At 46.8% G+C, this 21,214-nt stretch overlaps 1 protein-coding gene across 3 annotated transcripts in view; it reads right to left on the minus strand.

The window, feature by feature from the left end:
• Positions 1–6,281: 6,281 nt before the first annotated feature.
• The window catches only part of C16H10orf143 (chromosome 16 C10orf143 homolog), a 39,762-nt gene continuing 24,829 nt past the window's right edge, over positions 6,282–21,214 (minus strand). The window contains exons 2-4 of one of the 3 annotated variants that reach the window (XM_060126557.1): positions 19,377–19,550; positions 19,216–19,278; positions 6,282–6,722 (exon numbers count right to left, since the gene is read on the minus strand). In XM_060126557.1, coding sequence (XP_059982540.1) covers positions 6,693–6,722; positions 19,216–19,278; positions 19,377–19,550 — 267 coding nt within the window. In that variant the 3' untranslated portion in view covers positions 6,282–6,692. Of the gene's footprint in view, positions 6,723–7,141; positions 8,269–17,648; positions 18,193–19,215; positions 19,279–19,376; positions 19,551–21,214 lie in introns of those variants that run through there. The other 2 variants (XM_060126558.1, XR_009536140.1) reach the window with 2 other exon arrangements.

The raw sequence follows: 21,214 nt of genomic DNA on the forward strand, positions 1-21,214 counted from the left end.
CGGGGACATGCCGGTTCTCAGAGTGTGGTCAACGGCACCTCCTGGGGCACCTCCTGGGAGCCCCTCCCCCAGACCCAGAGACTCTGCTTTTTAAGCAGCCCCTCCCGCCACCAGGATCCAGGAGTGCTTTGAGGAGAGCGGGCGGGTCTGGAGGGGCAGATGCTGGGATCCAAGGAGCCTGGTTTGGACCCGTGGCCTGGCCGTGGATAACTGACCTGGTCTCACCGATCCTCTATCCTTATAAGTACAGTGAGGATAATTCTCCCCCCAAAGGGTTTTTTGAGGGTTAAAATTGATACTTTAGTACAACATCTGACATACAGTGTTGCTCTCTAAAGGGCAGCTTCCTTCCCTTTGCTTTTGGGGAAAAACTGCACCAGAAAACTGAGTTTTAAGCAGCAAAATTTCCGGAAATGATCTGGTATAACAGTTATAATCAGAAAATGTAATGGAAAAAAGATGATCTAGGACTGAGCTTAAAGTGTGAGACTGATACTAACAAAACAAAAACCAAAAATGAGGGGAAAGAAGGAAACTTTTAGCTGCACACGGAAGAAGTATTATCAGAGTAAAGTGTGCTGTGTCTCCGGTGACAAGTCACAACAGTGTAAAGTCACCGCTTATCCCATTTAATCGGTAAATTCAGCACAAATCCAATAAATACTTTATGTGGTTTTTACTTCTGATATTTTGACAAAACGATCCTGAAGTTGATCTGGAAGAACGAGCACGTGAGGAGAACCGGGAGCATCTGACAAATACCAGGGGGCGGTGCCGCATCAGCCGTCCACACAAGCGTGTGCGCTGGGCCTGGACACTCCTTTTTTTCCCTTTTCTGCTCATGTGTTATATTTTAACAAAAAGGCCCCCCCCACACGCACATACACATCCCACACGCACAGGTGGTGTAACAGCCACCAGATGAGAAAGATCAAAGAACAGAAGAGGAAGTACAGAAGCAACCCCACGTATAGAAGTGGGATTTATAATCGGTGCAGAAAGATGTGGTTAGAATAACTGGTTAATATTTGGGGAAAAGAAAAGTTAGATATATCACCCTTTATGTCCCCGAACTTTGCAGCTAAAGCAAAGTTCTATGTGTTCAAAATGAAATCAGAATCATGACAAATGTCGATGCATAATTTACATGTCAGTTCATATAATGTATGTAATCCGGGGGAAAGGAAGGTCTTTCTCGAATGGTTCCAAGAAGAGAAACAGGCTAAAAAGAGGCCAACAGATATGACAGCTAAAAACTTCCAGCAAAGGACTTTGTAGACCTCACTGAAAAGAATGTGAAAAATTGTAAATGGGGAAAAAAATACATGTAAGAGATGAGAGGAAAACAGACTTATTATTTAACTCCTAAAAATAAACGACCATGACATGCACCCCAACAGGAAAATGGCCAAAGATGGGACATTCAGAAAGGACACCCACGTGGCCGATGACACGTGTCAGAAACGCAACGCAGGACCCGCGCATTAAGACCACGAACTTGGTGCAAAGGTCAGATTGGCAGGGATCAAAAAGGAACTTTTGCCAAAAAATCAAAATTGAATCTGATTAAGCTTCTGGATCAACATCAATTTATAGAAAGTACAGAGGTCAGAGAAGTAGGTAGAACACGGGAGATGCAATTAGCAACATCTCAGCACAAACTCTACGAATAGTTTCCTGAAAATACACTGCAAGTGGGGACAGGAGGTGGGGGACCCATGATGAGAGACTCAGGACAGATCAGCCACTCAGGTGCGTGGACCCTGTCTGCGTCCTGCATCCAACTCAAACAAGTCATGAAAAACCAAACAAAATAAAAACAGTCACCTGTGAAATCGAAGAGGCATGTAGGAATTTGACCAAAGACTACAGAGAGATTTCATAGTATAAGGAATTATTGTAAATTTTGTTTGAGGGCTGAAAATTGTATTGTGGTTATGCTTTTCACTTTGTCTGTTTGGGAGAACAGACTGAAATAATTATAGTTGAACTAATATTATGTCTGGGATCTGCTTCCAGTACACAGGGAGGGGGAGAGGAGGTGGGCAGGACTGGCCGTGGTGACCCTTGTTGGAGCAGGCCAAAGGCTAAAGGGGGTCCTTGTACTATTTCTTCTGCCTACTTTTGTGTGTGTTTAAGACGTGCTAAGTTAAAAAGAAAAAATAAGAGTGGGTTCTATTCGGTGTTGGTGAAAGGGAAGGGACATGGGACCACCTTTCCAGAGGACAGAAGACAAGTGCACCCACTGACCTAGCAATACAACCTCTAGAATCTTCTCTTATGAATATAATTGAAAAACTTTATAAAAATGTATGTGTAGGACTTCCCTGGTGGTGCAGTGGTTACAAATCCACCTGCCAAAGCAGGGGACACGGTTTCGAGCCCTGGTCCAGGAAGATCCCACATGCCACAGAGCAACTAAGCCCGTGCGCCAAAACTACTGAGCTTGCGCTCTAGAGCCCGCAAGCCACAACTACTGAGCCCACGTGCCACAACTACTGAGCCTATGTGCCACAACTACTGAAGCCCACGGGCCTAGAGCCCATGCTCTGCAACAAGAGAATCCACCGCAATGAGAAGCCTGCGCACCGCAACAAAGAGTAGCCCCCGCTCACCGCAACTAGAGAAAAGCCCACGCACAGCAACAAAGACCCAACACAGCCAAAAATAAATTAAAAAAAAAAGTATATGTAAGAATATTTATCCAGCAATTTTTGTGATAGCAAGTAGATGAAAGAAAGAAAGAATGAATGAATGAATGCAAAGAACCTACATGCACATTAGACAGAAAGTGGGCAAATGCACTGTGTATTTTCAGTCAATGGAATACTATGCAGCCCTCTTTTTTTTTTTTTTTTTTGGCCATGCCGTGCGGCTTTTAGGATCTCAGTTCCCCCACCAGGGATTGAACCTGGGCCCTCGGTTCCCCCACCAGGGATTGAACCTGGGCCCTCAGCAGTGAAAGTGCTGAATCCTAACCACTAAACCACCAGGGAACTCCTGATGCTGCCCTTTAGAATGACAACCTCATACACACTTGCTGACATGAGAAGAGGTACATGATGTTAACATCAAAAGTACAGGCCTACAGATGTGCGTGTCCACACAGAAAAAGATTTATAAGGATACACGCTGAAATGTAAACATTAGTTACCTTTGCATAGGGATCATAGATGACTTTTTAAAAAAAATTTATTTTATTTGGTTGCACCAGGTCTTAGTTGCGGCAGGCGGGCTCCTTAGTTGCAGCTCCTGGGCTCCTTAGTTTCAGCTCACCATCTCCTTAGTTGTGGCACGCATGTGGAATCTAGTTCCCCAACCAGGAATTGAACCTGGGCCCCCTGCATTGGGAGCGCGCAGCCTTATCCACTGCGCCCCCAGGGAAGTCCCTGACTTTTATTTATTTATTTATAAATTAATTTTATTTATTAATTTTTGGTTGTGTTGGGTCTTTGTCGCTGCACACGTTTCTCTCTAGTTGCAATGAGCGGGGGCTACTCCTCGTTGTGACACGTGGGCTTCTCATCGTGGTGGCTTCTCTTTGTTTCGGAGCACGGGCTCTAGGCACGTGGGCTTCAGTAGTCGTGGCTCACGGGCTCAGTAGTTGTGGCGCACGGGCTTAGTTGCTCCACGGCATATGGGATCTTCCCAGACCAGGGCTTGAACCTGTGTCCCCTGCGTTGGGAGCGCAGATTCTTAACCACTGTGCCACCAGGGAAGCTCCCTGACTTTTATATTTATATTTCATTTCAACTTATCTAAAATTAAAATTTTTCTTTAGTAAGTGTGAATTTGAGGTATCATTTTGAAATGCATTAAAAACAAATTTGAAAATAAACTATTTTAAAAGCAGGCAAAACAGTTCAAGTGATGTTAATAAGTCTTCGATAACCATTTACCATGCTTTTGAATTTTCTGAGAGTTTTGTAATTTGTTCCAAGGTTTAGAAACCATTATAAACTTATTTGGTAAAATGATAAAAGGTATGTGTTGATATTTTTGTCCCTACACAAAAAGCAAACAATGACAGATCATGATTAAGAAGAAATGGAAAATTTAATGGATGGATATTCATGTATATGTATATCTAATACACATACGCAAGTGCCTGGTCTGTTTCCTCAGTGTTCCTCCTCTTTTGACAAGAAGAGAAAGACGAAGCACCTTAAAGGGATAATCACATTTCATGCCGTCATGGGTGTGTCAAAACCCCGTTTCGTGGAATCTGTGCAGGTTTTGCGTGTCGCTAGTCTGTTTTCGTACCTGTGGTGTGGACAAATTGGTGTGGCAGGGAGAGGTGGTCCCTGTGCGGGGTCTCCGGGCGGCGGGCCTGCTTCCTGCCTGTCACATCCCCTTACATCCCGGCAGAGACAGACAGGCTCCCTGCAAACTTGCCTACGGACTTTAAAGCCAGCCCTTCCCCACCAAAGGGCACAGCTAGTGTCAGAGCCATCAAAACAATGCCCTGCTTGTCCCCAGGTGGGGTACCGTGCCACCTTTTAAAACGATGTTTTCCTACAATGATGTGGGAGCATGTTCACTACAAAACACTCAGAAGTAAAAAAGAAGTCCACATCCAGAGGGTGGCCCGCCAGCAGGCCAAGGGTGGCAATGCGGGGTGAGGGGTTTTGTTTTCCTTTCTCTATTTTATTCTACATGAACAAGTATTATTTTTATAATCATAAAAAAGCCAATTAAGAAAGTTTTACCAAAACGTCGTCTCCCTCATCCTTTGCAGGCTGCAGGGCCCAAAAGGAGGCGGGTTGGGCGGGACAGAAGGGACGATTCCGGAGCCGGGGTGAAGTCAAAGGCCAGGTGGGCGAGGTGGGCTGCAGGACGTGCTGCCAGGCTCTGCAGCGCCAGAGGTCTCTGCTGGGCAAGAGGGCCTGCTGGTGGGCTCCGCGGGGCACAGGGGTGGTTCTGGAAGCCTAGACCCAGCACACTCTACCGCGGGCCTGTTCTACAGGGACAGAGAATGCTGAGGCCACACCTCCCAGGGGCCCCCATAAGCTCTTCCATGCTGCGTTTTCTCTTTACCATTTAAGAACTGTAGGAATTTAGGATAAAACTGCCGGTTCCCGCACGCTGGCCGGCTTCACCTCACCCCTCTTGTCACGTTCACACTGTGAGGACTCCTCATACGGGGCTTTTCCAGAGAAGGTCGCCTGCTCTGGCCTCAAAGGAGCCATGTGGCAGGGCAGGGGACGGACCCTGAGCAGTGGCCAGGCCTCGGTCTCACTCCTGGGTCTCACACTAATGACAGCCTGTGGGTCACCAGACCCTTTCACAGAGGGACGGCAGCCGAGACGCTGGAGGCAGCGCGGGAAGGTGAGCCCTGACTGCACGTCCACCCAACTCTACCCAAGGGCGTCCGTCCTGCGCCAGGCAGGGTGCTGCACAGGGGCTCTTCCCCCCCAGGAAAGCTTTCAGTCCATGTAAACGGCTGGGGCGACCGCTGTGCTGCTTCAATTACCAAAACACCTAGCTGTGAATATGTGGTCAGCTCCTCGCCCCATGAATTTGGGGGAAAAGGAAGAGCTTATACACAAAACAAAATGTTGTCATCTAAGAATTTTCACGTTTTCCATAAAAATTAAGATGTGTATCTCATTTGGAAAAGACAGAAGCAAATTAAAGCTCTTTAAAGATGTATTTTTAAGGCCACAAATCTCAGTACTTTCTCTCTGCCCTGACTGGCGTTTCCTCATCAAGTCACAGCTCTGCGAGCTTACTCGGGTTTAAGATGCTGCGGACAGAAAAGTCAGCTTTCTGTCCTGAACCTGGCAGTGCGTCCAGTGACTGGGTAATCCATATCACAGACGGTCGCACTAAGCTCCTTTCTGCCCTGTGTCTTCTTCTGCCCCATCTTTCCAGTATGAGGTACTTCCGTGACTACACACAGTGGTTTACGGGTCGGGCTCTTCGGGACGCGGATGCTGCAGCCCGTCACTGGCAGAGGACACGGCCACACAGCTAACACAGGGCAACACGGCGAGCACGGGGCTGCGTCCGCCCGGGCAAAGGACCCGAGAGCAAGCCTACGACCCAGTGGTTTCACCAGGACCCGTCTCTAGGTGACAAGGGCATCTCAGGGTGCCTGCAGACCCAGGGGAACAATGCCAGTCTCCACAGTCAGGCCATACACTGAAAACGCAAGAGAAGGTGAGAAATTCCCATTTTAACATAAAGGTGGTCCTGTGCCTGATAAGTTTAGTTGGGGAATCACACAGAACAGACTGGATCCTAACATTTACTGAAATTCAGTTTAAGATTATAGAGCATTTTCAATATAAAAATAAGACTTTTAATTAAAAAAGAGTACATAAGCAGCTCTGGATACATCCACAAAACAACAGAAAAGTATAAAGTGGGGCGACATCTGGATATGGCTCCGTAAGCTACAGGGCTCTCAAACCTCACGGGAAGTTTGATACTGAAGTTTTTAAACTTTTAAATAAAGCAATTGATCTTCTTCTCAAGCAAGATGCATTTGAAAGGAGGCTTCATGAGGAGTAACATTTGGAGGCTCTTCTGGCTCTGGAGCGGAGGAGGACGTGGGATTTCCTGACGGGAGGGTACCGGGCGCTATTTGAACAGGTGGGCACACACATCCACCCAGGAGAGGTTTACATTCGCTGGCACGTGAGGGTTCAAAACCACAACTGGAATCTTCCGTTTTCAGCTTGCATCTTCTACCAACTCTCCAGATGGTTAAAATGTCCCTACAATGATAAAACAGCATGTCGTGGGAATCAATTTACCTTGGCTTCACATTCACCAACACAAAGCACTGCATTTAAAACGGCTGAGCTAACACTTATTTCTGCGGTAAGTACATATTTATAGAATATGTATAAAATACTGTAAGATATTTAAAGCACTTCCTACAGTGCCTGGTACATAGAATGTTCTCAATAAATGTTACTTCTCTTCTCTCCCACAGTTCTATGAGAGGGAAAAAAAATAAAAATCATTTATAAATTCATAAATAGTTTTTAAAAATGATGTCTAAATATGGAATATGATTCAGCACAAAAGCACTGCAGCAGGGGCCAGGGTCTGGAAGTAACCCAGCGTCGGGAGGATCCGCACCCGGTCCCCCGCCCTCCCCGCCCCTGGAGCAGACCTCCTGTCTCCTCACCTTCGCCCGCAGAAGTCACTAGGAGCACCGGACGGCTGGGGGCAGACCCGTGGCCAGACACTGTGCCACCATGAAATGAGAGGTCTTGTCCAGCATCCAAAAACCTTTATCACACTTGCCACTGTCCCGGCAAAGAGCAGTGTGGCTCCGTGGCCCCTGGGCAGAGGCTGGCAGGGCACCCCTGCACTCCAAGGCTGCGCCGTTGTGGCAGAAGGCTCGCTGCGCTGGCTGAGGCCAGGAAGGGAGTGGTGGGCCAGGCGGTGGGGGGACAGAGCAGTCCGGTCCACGATGGCATCCTGTTTCCTGGAAGGCGGGTGCTGCCCTGAGCCACGGGGACCCAACAAGAGAGACTGAGGACTTGCGGTCGGCAAGGGAAGCAGCACCCAAGCTCGTGAACACCCGTTTCACACGGATGGCTCACTGGGGTGACTGGAACGGGATGCTGTGGCTGATGAACCTGACGAGGGGTGGGGAAGGCTTCACACACATGGACCGTGGAGGCACAGCAGAACCTTACAAGATGGGAGATGGCACCCCAGGCAGTGAGAACGGCAGGTCAGAGTGTTCCAGAACCAGAGCAGCTGCCTGTGTGACCGAAGCCAGGGTTCATGGTGCACAGAGACAGGGACGGGAGATCTGCCTGGAAGGTCAGGGGAGGTCAGGCTGGGCCAGGCTGCAAAAGGTCCTGAAGACCACGATGAATACAGAGGCTGGATTTGTTCAATGGACCTGTGTTTTCCAAAACAGTCTCAGAAGCACATGTATAACAGGCGTCCCTTGACAAAAGGACGTTCTAGAAATACTAGGCTGAGCAAAATCAAACCCATCTCTTCACTTGATTCTCGGGACCAACAGTCTAATGTACATCACACCTCCAAAGGTGGGGAAAGGATGCAGCATTTCCCGAACTCCTCTGGCCGGAAACTCTTGTCAGGAGCCCCTGAGCAGCAGGGCCCCCGGTGGGGAGGCGGGGAAGAGGCCAGACAGAGCGTGGAGGCTCTATGGAGGGGCCGCGGGAGAGGTAGAGGAGGGGACAGGTCAGCAGGCAAGGCTGCAGAGAAGACGGGCCTCTCGGGAGAGACACTGGGACTGGGGGGAGGGGCGGGGAGAAGACGAGCGACTCTTTTTAATTAATTTCATCATCATCGTCGTCAACACCACCACGTGGGTCAAAAAAGTTTTTTTTGTTGAAAAGGTCTTCAGTGAGATGCTCATTCCTGCCCCCACCCCCACCCTCCTGCTTGGGTGGGGTGTACGTGAAGCCACGCTGAAGGCAGAACAAATAGGACTTAGGACAATCGGACGCGCGAGACACAGCAACAAGAGGACTGAGATCTAGAACCTCCCACGCAAAGGAACCACTCATTTAAACCTTCCACCCAATCTCTGTTCCCTGACCCGACTTCAAGTTCCCACATCACCATGTTCTTCTCCCCACAGTCCAGTTTGTCAGTGTTCCTCTCAAAGCCCCCCTCAAAGCTCAGACCCCCAGGGGCACCCACAGAGGACCTGTCCTGTCCCTGATACAGATGTGAGGCCTGACGTCCTCAGACTCCGACACACCTGGTGGCAGGGACCAGCCACTGGAGGCACGTCTGATGGGGGATGTCTGGGCACTGAGCCCCTGATTTGGGTTCATGCTTTAGAGGGACCCCTCTGGCCGTACCTCTCCATGGATGTTCCCACCCAAAGGCCCTGTCCCCTTCTAGAGCCTGTCCCCTGGCTAGGCCAGCCTCTCCTGCAGGTGCATTCTCCTGAGATCACAGCACATCACTAGTGCGATTGCTGCAAGCCTGAAAGATGCCCACGGGCCGGGTGCTTGCTGGAGAGGGGTGTGGAGATGTGGGAGCAGGAACGTGGATGGGGTGGACGTGTCCACGTGCACGTGCTCAAGGCCCCTTGTCATGCAGGACAAGGCCTGAGCTGAGGAGGGGGGTGGGCCAGGGGCCAGCTTTCCCTCGTTCCACCATGTCCCGGCGTGGCACTCTGAGAAATTCAAGAATTCTATATTTGAACCTGACCTTCCACCTTGTTAGGAAGGATTATTTGTCTGTATACGTCTGAAGTAGTGCTGGAGAGCAGGGCACAAACCAAGGAAAAGAAGACTTGATTCCTGCGGTCACGTTTTACCTCTGTTCCAGATTGTCCCGTAGCTCCCGTGTGCTGGAACGTGTCCTAGCCTAATCCGCTAGGGCCCTTCTAGGAGGCGGGCATGGCCAACGCGAACAAAGCTTAGTACTTATCGGTACCCAACGACAGCGTCTGGTGAGCAGTTCAAACAACGATGAGCACACGATGTTTATAATCAGTCTCCTACTGAATATCTTTAAAGGGATCAAGTTTGGGAAGCAATCCATTTAGACCAAGGAAAGGATAAGTGGGTAGCACTGAAGTCAGGGGAGGTAGCGTGACATGACACCCCATAACCTTCTCCACTCCTCTGAGGCTGAGTCAGGTGCTCACGCTGGGAAGGAAGACACAGGCCTGAACCCAGGCCCAGGCTTCTGCAGGGCGCAGCTCCACCAGCCACAGCAGTGCGACAGGCAGCGCTCTCACCCCAGATGTACAAGGATCAAGAGCTTTGCAGAGGAGCTGTTGTTGAGCTTGCGAGACAAACAGGCAACTTTAAAAATAGGGTATAGGGGCCCGCACGCCACAACTCCCGAGCCTGTGCTCTAGAGACCGCGAGCCACAACTCCTGAGCCTGTGCCCTAGACACGAGCCACAACTCCTGAGCCTGTGCCCTAGAGACCATGAGCCACAACTCCTGAGCCTGCACCCCAGAGCCCACGAGCCACAACTCCTGAGCCTGCGCTCTAGAGACTGCGAGCCACACTCCTGAGCCCGCGCCCTGGAGCCCACACACCACAACTCCTGCGCCCATGCCCTAGAGCCAGCGCACCACAACTACTGAGCCCACGCTCTAGAGACCGCAAGCCACAACTACTGAGCCTGCGCTCTAGAGCCCGCGAGCCACAACTACTGAGCCTGCGCTCTAGAGCCCGCAAGCCACAACTACTGAGCCCACAAGCCACAACTACTGAGTCCACGTGCCACAACTACTGAGCCCGCATGCCACAACTACTGAAGCCCATGCACCTGGAGCCTGTACTCCGCAACAAGAGAAGCCACCGCAATGAGAAGCCCACACACCTCAACAAAGAGTAGCCCCCACCCACCACAACTAGAGAAACCCTGCGCACAGCAACAAAGACCAAACGCAGCCAAAAATAAAGAAATAGGGTGTAAGGATGAATGTATATATTCTAGGAAAAGTCTTGAGTTTAAGACCAAAAAAAATTGTAGGCACAGCTTTCCTGGACTTCAAAAGCAGGCATTAAGGACAGACTCTCCAAAATACATATAGGCTGTTCTCTTACATAAGTTTGCTTTATCTCAAATTCATTGACATGGGCTCAGGAAGGGACATCCTGGCACCTTGGAGGGGATGCTGACGTCTTAAGAGGCTGCCCTTGGAAGGAGCCTCAGGAGCTTAAAGAGCCCACTTACCCAGTGCTGCTGCTGCTTTTAAAAAAGATTTTTGTTGCTGTTTTCTTTTTACCTTTTGACCCCCTTCACCAATTTCTCCCCCCCCCCACTTCTGGCAACCACCAATCTGTTCTCTGTATCTATGAGCTTTTTTTTTTTTTTTAAGATTCCACATATAAGAGAGATCATACAATATTTGTCTTTTTCTGTTTGACTTACTTCACTTAGCATAATGCCCCGAAGTCCATCCATGTTGCTGTAAATGGCAGGATTTCCTTCTTTTTATGGGTGAATAATATTCCGTTGTATGTATAGCACAACTTCTTTAACCACTCATCCATCCTATTTTTGCATGTTTTTCTTATATTCAACAATCTTGTTGAATATTAGTTCTAGTAGTTGATCTGTAGATTTTCTTGGATTTTCTATGTAGATAATAATATCATCAGGAAATAACAATTTAGCTTTCTTCCTTCCCAATTCTTGTTGCCATTGTTTCTTTTTCCTTGTTTAATTGTCTGAGTTAGAAACCCTGGTAAGCAGAAGTGGTGACGGAAAACAAACTTGTGTTTTTCTCTTCATCAGCAGAAATGCCCACCCAGTGTGAGGATCCTTAAACCTTACCAGGATAAACCCTTCTATTTCTGGTTTTATCATGAGTGTGATTTGGAGTAACTGAACACTGTTTCTGTCTCTATTAAGATGATCATTTGTTTTTTTCCCTCCTCCTTCGACCAAACAATGTAGTCATTTTTCTAATGCAAGTCATCCATGTGTTCTTCAGGTAGGATTTCTTTAAACCTATAAAGCCATCTGGGATGGTAGCTTTTGAGAACATTCCCAAATTATTCCATTGTGATTGGTCTACATTCTCTCTTCCAGAGTCAGTTTTGGCAAGTGAATTACTATGGGGGGAAGAGAATTCCCACTGCACTCACTGGTCATTCTTGCTCTGAGCCTAGCACAGCCACGTGTTCACACAGGACAGTCCCCTTAGCATTTCAGAGTGTCATTCCAAGGTCTTTGGTGTCTGTTACAATGCGGGGTCTGTTGTCACTCAAGTCCCTGTTTCCTCATGGATACCAGTCCTTTCTCTCTAGCAGCTCTCCAGAATTCTGTCTTTAATGTTCTTCAGTTTCACCATGATGGATGTGCACATACATCACATCCAAGACTCACCAGGACTTCTCAGAAACACACAAAAGTATAGACAGCAATATAACAACCCCCATGATCCATCACATAGCTTAAGAGGTAAAATATTACAGATATAACTGAAACACGCACCATATCTGAGCCCTCACTCCCTAGGCAGGAATAACCTTCTCATGCTGAACTCAGTCCATCATTCTCAGGAACGTTTTTATTCTTTTAGTTAATATGTATCGACGTTTTACTTGTTGAAAATTGTATCTAAATGGTGTCATTTTCTTCTGTAATTTCCTTTTCTGAGTTCATCCATTCTCACTGCAGTGTGTATTTCACTGAATAAATATAGCCAATTCATTTATCCATTCTCCTATTGATGGACGTCTATGTGGTTTCTGGCTTTCTGCTAAGCAAACAATGCTACAATTATTTTGTACACATTTCCCTGGGCACATCTGAATATGTACCTAGTATTGAAACTTCCAGGCCACAGGGACACCTACCATCACCTTTACTAGACATCTGCTCTCCAAGTCACTATGCCAGGTTATACTGGCTCCACTAAAGTGGACAGACCCTTCAGGTCCACATCCTCACCCACACTTACATCAGCAGACATTTTTATTTTTGGTGCTTTAATTGCATGCCCTTAATTATTAGAGAGGTTGAATCTCCACTTAATATTTATTGGCTGACCGGGTGTCCTCTTCTCTGAACTGCCAATTCATATACTTCACCCCTTTATCTGCTACTCTCTGTTTTGTGTGTTGCAAATGTGTTCCCTGCTTTATGGTATCTTCTTAAACAGTGAAGGAGGAATTTTGATATGCAACGTCTTATGTGCATAGTCAAATATGTTAGTCCTTTCCCTTTGGGTTTATTAGTTTTTATAAATCTTCCCAACGTCATAAATGTATTCTCCTATACTTTCTACTGAAGGTTTTAAAGGTTTCTTTGTTTTGGGTTTTTTTTTCCCCACATTTAGGTTCTTTACCTTTCCCCCACTTCCCAGAATTGATTTTTGTGTGGGGTAGAGATCTAATTTTATTTTTCCTCACATGTGGATAGCCAATTGTCCTAGCACAATTTATAGAGTAACTGGTCATTCCCAGCTGACTTGTAACACATTGTCTGTAATATATCCAGCTGCCATATATGCACTGGAGCTACATTGTTTGGTTAACTGAAGCTCTCAGTTTTATTCACTTGTCTATCTGTCTACCCCTAGGCCAATAACACTGTCTTAATTACTACAGCTTTGTAATATATCTTGACATCTGATTGGTGATCTCCCTCACCTTGTTCTTCTTCAAAACTACTTGGCAACAAATGCCTTTCTTCAATTTTGGGAAATTCTCAGCCATTACTCTTTTCAAATCAGATCTTTTCATTATCTTTTTCTCTCCCATATTCTAAATTCCTTCCTTCTAGATTCCCTAATGAACCTTCTCATTCTTTCCTCTGACTGCTAATCACACTTTTTATCTCTTTATCTCTCTTGCTGTATTTTGGGTGATTTCCCCAGATAAATTTCCTAATTCCCTAATTCTGTCTTCAACTGTGTCTAACCTGAGAATTTTTTTTCATTTCAACGACTGTATCATTCATTTTTAGAAGTTGTTTCTTTTTTTTTTTTTTAACCTCCCAATTCCTTTTTCATACCATCCTTTTCTGCATCATGGCTCTATTTCTTTTTAAGTCATTTTTAAAATTCTTAAAATATTTACCTTTACAGTGAACTTCAGGTTCTTCTGTTAATTCAGATTCTTACAGGTTTGTATTCTCCTGTTTGTTAAGAGTTCCTGACGCCACTCCCCTACTCCACCCCCCAGTCCCACCACGGTAGATTTGTTTACACAGCTTACGTCACTCTATTGCGACCTTACGCACAGTGCCAGCTGTTTCACCTCTGAATCCTGTGCGCTCTGGATGGTGGAAGCATCCCTCCAGGCGGATTCTGACTTTGCCACTAACCGAGGCTTTAAGGACTTTAATAGTCCGTGTCTATTTTTATGTTCATGATTTAACTTTTGATTTTTGTAGCACTGAGACAGAATAAACTTGGAGCCCACACCCATGTACGACCGGTACTTTAACTTCTAATCCTCTTTTATGGTATAGGCAGATCTTCAAGGCAGAGAACTTTAGGGAAGGGTCCAAATTCTAGCTCCCACATCTCCACTGGCCAAAGTCTCATCTATCTCTGGACATCAGCATTCTAGCCCCCATGCCCTGGGCCCATTCTACTACCAAACCCAACAAAGGCCAAGACCTAACAACAGCCACAAAGGAATATGTTTGTATCCACTGCTCTGCTTCTCTCTTCACTTATTATATTATTAACTATGTATCTAATGTTTTTATCTGTAGCAGGAAGGGATACATTTGCATTAGCTTAGTCTAACGTGCTTGTAGGAAATCTAAATTGCATTTTTCTTAAAACACTACCTTTTCTGTAAAAATCCATTTCACCGTCTCCTCATAGTATAACATTTTATTCCTAGAGAAAGGTTTAGTTTTGTTCTTCTAGTCACCTGAAGGCTATCTGTTCCTTCAGAGCCTGGAAATGATCTCAACAACACAGTTAAAAATTTTTAAACTCTTTTTCTGGCATCCATATTCAGAGAAAGCATTTACCATCAGAAGTTATATCCAAAGATTCTGGCAGCAGGTCTATTCAAACTCGTCCATGTTGGGATTCACGTCTGGCTACGCTGATACAGCCAAACTCCTCTCTTGGCCGGCTTGCTCGTCCACCGTTTGAATAATTCAGCCCTACGTCTCAGCCAGGAAGCTCTCACCGTGTCTGGGAACAACATTCACAAAGACCCACCACCTCACACTGTGCTCCTCAGAGGGGCTGGAGCAGGTCGTCACTGCGCACCGTCCGGGGCTGCTGCCACACGGGCTGTGAGCACAGGGCCAGCCAGGACAGCGGGAAGGGAGGGGGCGGCGGTCCTGGGGCCGCCACCTCCCCATCAGCCACGGCGCACAGTGGGCCAGTCACTTAACCCCTGTGGACCTCACTTTCCTTATCTGTAAGGTGACAGGGTTAGACCGGTGACCTCTGGGGTCCCTGACGGACCTCAGGGAAAATGCACAGAGCGCAAATTTGATTCCTACAGAATGATCAATGAAATTCCCGTTGATCCCTCTATGACTGTGTTTCCTTCTCTCAGGACGTAAGAGTAAAGGACTCAGGAGGAGTAACTGTTGCTGAAACAGGACACCCAGACCAGCCCACTGCACACAGATCTGTCTTCACCTACAGCACAGTGTTACCTTCTCATCCTCGGCCCTTGCTCCTGCCTGACGCCCGGGCCCAGGAGAGAGAGAGAATCCTGTTTACACCAGCTTCCGGGTCCATTCCGTTTCAGTGCAGTATTTACAGATGCTACAGATGTAGGAAGCAGTGGCTAATAAGACAGATAGGTAAATAAAATAAGGCAAATATTTTAAAGGTCACCCATTTGGAGATAAGAAGTAGTACAAGGAAAAAAATGTATCCATTCAGAATCAGAATCATCATCCCTGGGCTCCTCCTGCCATCCCTACAGGGAAAACGGAGCCCAGACAACAGCTGGGACGTGCCGCCCGCACCCCCCCCCCCAATGTCTACTCTCACGTCCAGCCTCTTCTTCCCCTCCCCCAACACCACTGTCCGGCAAAGGATTTCCACGTCAAAAAGTGAGTAACATCGAAGCTTATTAAGGCTGCTCCCTTAGTATTTGCCCTCAACACTAACGAACAGGCTGTTATCCAAAATCAATCTGTCGGGGATTGGGAGTGGGGGGTGGTCCACAATACCCAAAACATCATGTTTTGCATGTTGGCTTTTATGTGGCAATTCACTACCAGCTTGGGTTAAAAACCCAATAACCTGAGATAAATTGAAGCAAAGGAATACCAGTGATGTGCAATACATAAGGCCTACCTTTTTCAACTTAACGCCCAGGTTCTCCACTCTGTGGGCACTCCTAAATGCTGAGCCTGCTGGGCAACCAAGACCCACAGGCCTACATTTAAAACGGCAAGGCTTTTGTTTGCAGGAGGATTTGTCCACTCCTTAGATGATTAGCCCAGGTGGGGTCCAGTCAGAAAAGGGAAATCAATCTAGGTATTTCATACACAGGGATTCAATTTCACAAGTGATGGAGGAGAAGAGAAGCCACACAGGGGAAGGGAGGCAAATATTCCCCCAGTAGAAGCCCCACCCTCCTGCAGGCTGGGAGGACAAAGGGAGGAGATGGTGTGACTGCAGAGCCCCCGAGCTGGCTCCACCCAGCAGGAGCTGGGACCGGAGGGAGGGGCTGAGAGGCTGCCTTGGGCGGGGTAGGGGGAGGGAGCCATGCCCTGGGAGATGCAGGGGAGACGAGCATGGTGAACGGAGCTGAGAGAAAACAGACAAGTGACCGTCACACGGACCCAATAAAGTCTGAAGGTGGCCCCTTCCCTGAGGAGCTGTAGAGCATCAGTGGCCAGGTACCATTCAGAAAACGGGGTGCTGTCCCTCCAGCGAACATCTTAACTCTGTTCCTCCTGTAGTTTCCTGCATGATAGTGCCCACCCGCTTTCACGCATCTTCCTTTCGTTATCATGGAGACCTCTCGCAGCCTCACTAGGTTTCATTTAATGGGCAGAATCTCCAAGAAGAGCGTGATTTCCAAGGCACACTTGGCTGCCATGGACCCCTGTGCCAGGCGGGCTGAGTTGACCGAGGGAGGAAGCTGGCTGCAAGGCGCAGCCCGGCCTTGGGACCACTCGTGGAAGGAAAGGAGCCTGCTAGAGACGGCGACCATCACCCTGCTCCTGGCCTTGCAGCCTGGACGGTGCACAGCCCGCCCCGGGGTCGGGGGTGGACACCCCAAGTGACATAACACCATGTCCCACCACCACAATTGGGGATGGCTTCACCCCAGTTGTCCGTAACATGAGCAGGGTGACTCAGGGTGAAGAGGAGTTGTTTCTAAATAATAACTTGTACTAGGAGTTGAACCTGAACAGTGATCACCCTAAGAAACTGTCAGCAACGACTGAAACAGTCATCCCCACGACAGTGAGCTGGAACAGACCAAACAGGAGACTTGTGTGCCCGCCTGGAAAATGAGTTTGAGAAGGTCTACAGAAAAAGTCCTTGCACAGTGAGCAACGACTCATGGTAACAACAAGGAAAAGCTTCGCGGGAGAAAGACAACAGGAACTCAGGCAGCGGGCTTAGACAGCCACGTGAGAATTCGCAGCAGAAGCCATCGATCAGCTGATACCCTGCTGAGGTCAGAAATACCCAGAGAACTGGGATGCAAAGGAGGTTTTCAGGGATAAGCAGCAAACAAGCTGAGAAACACAGGTCTACGTTTCCGTCAGGGATTCCACACAAACTCCCCAACGTAACCTCTGCTTCTCTTTGAGCCAAGGTCGCCATCCCGGGTCAGCTATGGGAACTGTGGGCCAGGACAGGGCGGGCTTGTGTGTGAAGTGGGGGGCACACTTGTGAATGGAGCTGTGTGTTTAATAAAGTCTTCTGAAATTTGGAATTGCTGCCCATCAGTGATTTACCGTTAAGCACTTCTCCCTGGGATCTTGCACTTCTAAAAATACTATTTGCTTTTTATTTAACACTGAGCCTTTTGATGTTCTAGAATACAAAAATAGTGTCTTATTATTTTAAAAGCTTAAGAGAGAAACTAGCCATATTATTAGAAAAAGAAGATATATGCAGCTATAGTCTGTTCAAATATCAAGAGGTGTGACTTTTCAAATTCACATTTCAATCTTTATTTACATAAGACTTTTAGAAGTAGTGGGTGTAAATATTAAATCACCCAAGCTTGGGTGAAATTTTATTGAGAATAACTACAAATAAAGGGAAACTGATTTTTTAAAGTCACTTTCTGAAATTTAGATGAAAAGAATATCGAGCATTAACAAAAAAATGATATATTTACATATCAATATAGGTTTTCTGTGCGCAGATTCATCTCCTAGGAAACATACAGAGGCAAGCTTGGGGAATTACAAAGGAAGGAAAACCCTAATCAAATAGGTACTGTTGTTCAAACAGAACATTAGCTTAAATGATCCAATCAGCTGCTTGGGCCAAATTTTTTTTCTTTAAGCCCTTCGTGCCAGAAGACGACCTCTCAGAGCATGAAGAACCCACATTACGTTCCAACTGTTTGCCCAGCAGATGGGGGATTTGAAAGATACATTCCATGGAAATGGGATAAGAACAAGGAAGGTCCTGGTTAGTCACCAGCATCAATGCAATCTACCCATAATGGGGTCGCACTGTTTACTCGAAATCCAGGGCATGTTTGGCAGTTACAGTGAATCAACCGAAATACAGTAAGTTCAAGTTGCTGGATCTTTGATTTCACCATTGTTCAGGATTACACCACAAAACGCAATACAACCTGCGGAAAGTTCCCGGAAGATAGAGGGCGAAAAGTAGAGAAGCACATTGGGGCAGGTCTGCCACCAACCTTTGTCTTCATATTTGTCTGATGACGTCACAGAGTCAGAGGTTCGCATGGGCGATAACTGACACAGTTCTAGGCCTCAGTTTAAAACAGAGTCATTGCCTCTCACTATAAAACAAGTTGCCTGCAATGCAGCACGTGAAGACTATAGTTTACTGACTCAGTCTTTTGCTTATCAAAAACAGCAATGTGTTTCTCTAAAGATCTTTAGGGGGCAATCCTGAAAATACTCACACAGACACACACACACACACACAGACACTCCTGCTTTCTATGTGGAAATTAAACACAATTCTATCTTACTGCAATATGAAGACTGCAAATTTAAAATTAAAAAAAAAACAAAAAACAAGAATTACAGCGGTTTCAAACCTATTAACTTGTTTTTAGAACAAGTTCAGAATTAGTAACAAGGGTATCATGATGCTAACGCACACTTTATGATTTTCTGCCCAGCACAGGAGACTGAGAATCTGACTCTGGTCACGTTAAGACCTCCCTTTACTTTGAATTAATGGTGTGAATACTGTGTTTCTCCTTCTGAAATCTGTGGTTTGTGTGAAGTTTATGCAAACATGAAAGAAAAGCTTAAAGAGGGAAAAGAGAAAAAACAACGTTGATTCCTATTTGGATAAGTAAATGAAGTTAGGACTTTTCTCTAAGATGTACTCAAATAACCTCTATTTTAACCATATCCAGAGACCTGTTCCCTTCCCTGAACCCTGTGTTTTAGAAAGAACTTAAAATGTATATTCAATTTCTATTTCCAGTCTGAAGCTGGAAACAAATTAGTTTGCAGCCGGGTAGCATGCTAAGAAAAGCTTATCTGCACCTTTTTATTTACATCCCTCATTCCTTAGAAACGTATCTGCTGTTTTTATGAACTTTGTTTTATGGATCTAATATTTAAGGCCAAGTCTATCTTTTATGTCACAGCAAGAAGGTAAATGTACTTACAGACTCCCCCGCAATGCATCTTGGGCAAGGCTGGGCCCAGCTCTTTCCACCGTCCTGAGGAACCTATTTAACAAATCACAGCGGCAGGTGAATCAGAACGGTGGTTATTTACACTTTTCATTAGACATTTAAAGGCTGGTTTGGTGGGAGCAGAAACCTACCCCCACACTTGGTCGCCCCTGGCCACTGTCTGGCCTCAGTGCAGGGAGGTGGCCTCTGGGCTGGGCATCTGGTGACTCGGGCTCCTTGCTGCCCCAGGATGCGGGCACGCGCACCTTCGCCTGGGGGCAGCCCCACTCCTGCGCCGCTGCTTCTGATCTCTTGCATGCCCGTTTCTGCAACAAACAAAATCTCACTTGAGATGGCCTCGTAAAGCACACGACACTCTAATTGAATTTGCTTTCTGAGCACCTCAGCTGCAAAGACAGACCCCTGTGGAGCTGGGAAAGTTTATAGGACATTTGAGGAGATGACTTTAAACTTTATCTTTCGGGAATAAACACCATCAATTACACTTAACCTCATTATTTCTAGCATTGTCTGATATTTACTTAGTTTTACGGATTTAAAATAGTCATTTTAAACAATTCTGGCTGAAACTCTTGTAATAAACTATTGTGACTGGTTTATTGATATTGAAAATGTACAAAACCTATAAATTTTGTTCAAGAAACTGGTTATATGCTTCAATACATTTTGCCTGGTATCAAGGCAAATACTTTCTTAATACAATATGAATAATTCACATGTGGATAATTCTTTGTCTTACTGACACTGAAGAGTAAACTAATTTTATTTATTTCAAAAGTTGCACACACAGCCCATAACTGATAACCTTTGGGAAAGTCAGCATTTGGCTTTTGCTTCTCCATGAACTAAAGATGAATTACAAAAGCAACCCTCCAATGCTAAAGGAAAACGGTTCACTCTCTAAGTGCGAACGAAGACTGTGTACTTTGCGGGGTAATGATGTTTTCAGTGACACAGAGCTGAGGGTCAGGAGGTCCACCCCTTGCCAGCGCCAGCATTCCATCCTGGGTCCCTGGGCCAGAGGGCGGCCCCGCTGGTGGACAGCTCCCACCTGAGTCAGAAAGCACCCTAGCACACGGGCGGCCTGCACACCCTCTTCAGTCACTGGCAAACCATCGTCATGACTGGTGCCAAATCTGTTCATTATCTGTCCTATTATTTATTTATGGTTTTCTAAATTGACTTTTTTTTACTTAATGGATTTATCTAATACATTGATAGAAACCTCCTATCATGGGTTTAGAGTGCCAGGGTTACTCTTCCCTAACATGCCTTGAAACAGATACCTGAGGATGAAAATGGAAAACGTTGACATCTGAGCCCCTTAAACCATTGAGAATAATGTCCTGGGGTAAATAAAGTGTGGAATCCATGCGGCTGAGACAAGGACAGAGGCAGTCACCCCTCTCCCTACAGTTCTTCCTGAACACCAGGAAATACAGAAAGGTCACAGTCACTTCTGCACTGAACCACACCCTGGGCACAACATGAAATCAGAGAACACTGACATCTGAGAATACGGCCAGTGAGAAAGAAAAGCCACCAAACCGCAGTGCGGGGTCCCCTCTACTCCAGCCCACACCCCCAGCGTGGCTCCATGCTGAGCAAGGGCAGAAGCTGTGAGCTGGACGGAGCGGGGACGCCAGTGAGGGTGTGAGTGATCTGCCCCCGGAAAGCCCACCCAGACACGGCAGCTCGGGGGGAGCCTGAGCCCTGGAGCACAGACTCCGGGCAGGGCCTCCAAAGTCCACACCATGGAAACAGACGCCATTTAAAGAGGCTCTCCTCCAAACTCACAGGTCCTGAGAGGGAAACAGGCAAATGAGTTGGGGGAGTGCCCCTTGGGTGCTGGGTGGTGAGAAGGAGAAAGAGGGGAAGTTAGGGTCCTGCAAGCCACGAGGACCATAATACCAGGAGCCTCACACCCTCCCCTGTCCATCACCAAAACAGACAGACAGACACCTGCTAT

This window comes from Lagenorhynchus albirostris, chromosome 16 (genome assembly GCF_949774975.1).
Source record: "Lagenorhynchus albirostris chromosome 16, mLagAlb1.1, whole genome shotgun sequence".
Classification (NCBI taxonomy): Eukaryota; Metazoa; Chordata; class Mammalia; order Artiodactyla; family Delphinidae; genus Lagenorhynchus; species Lagenorhynchus albirostris.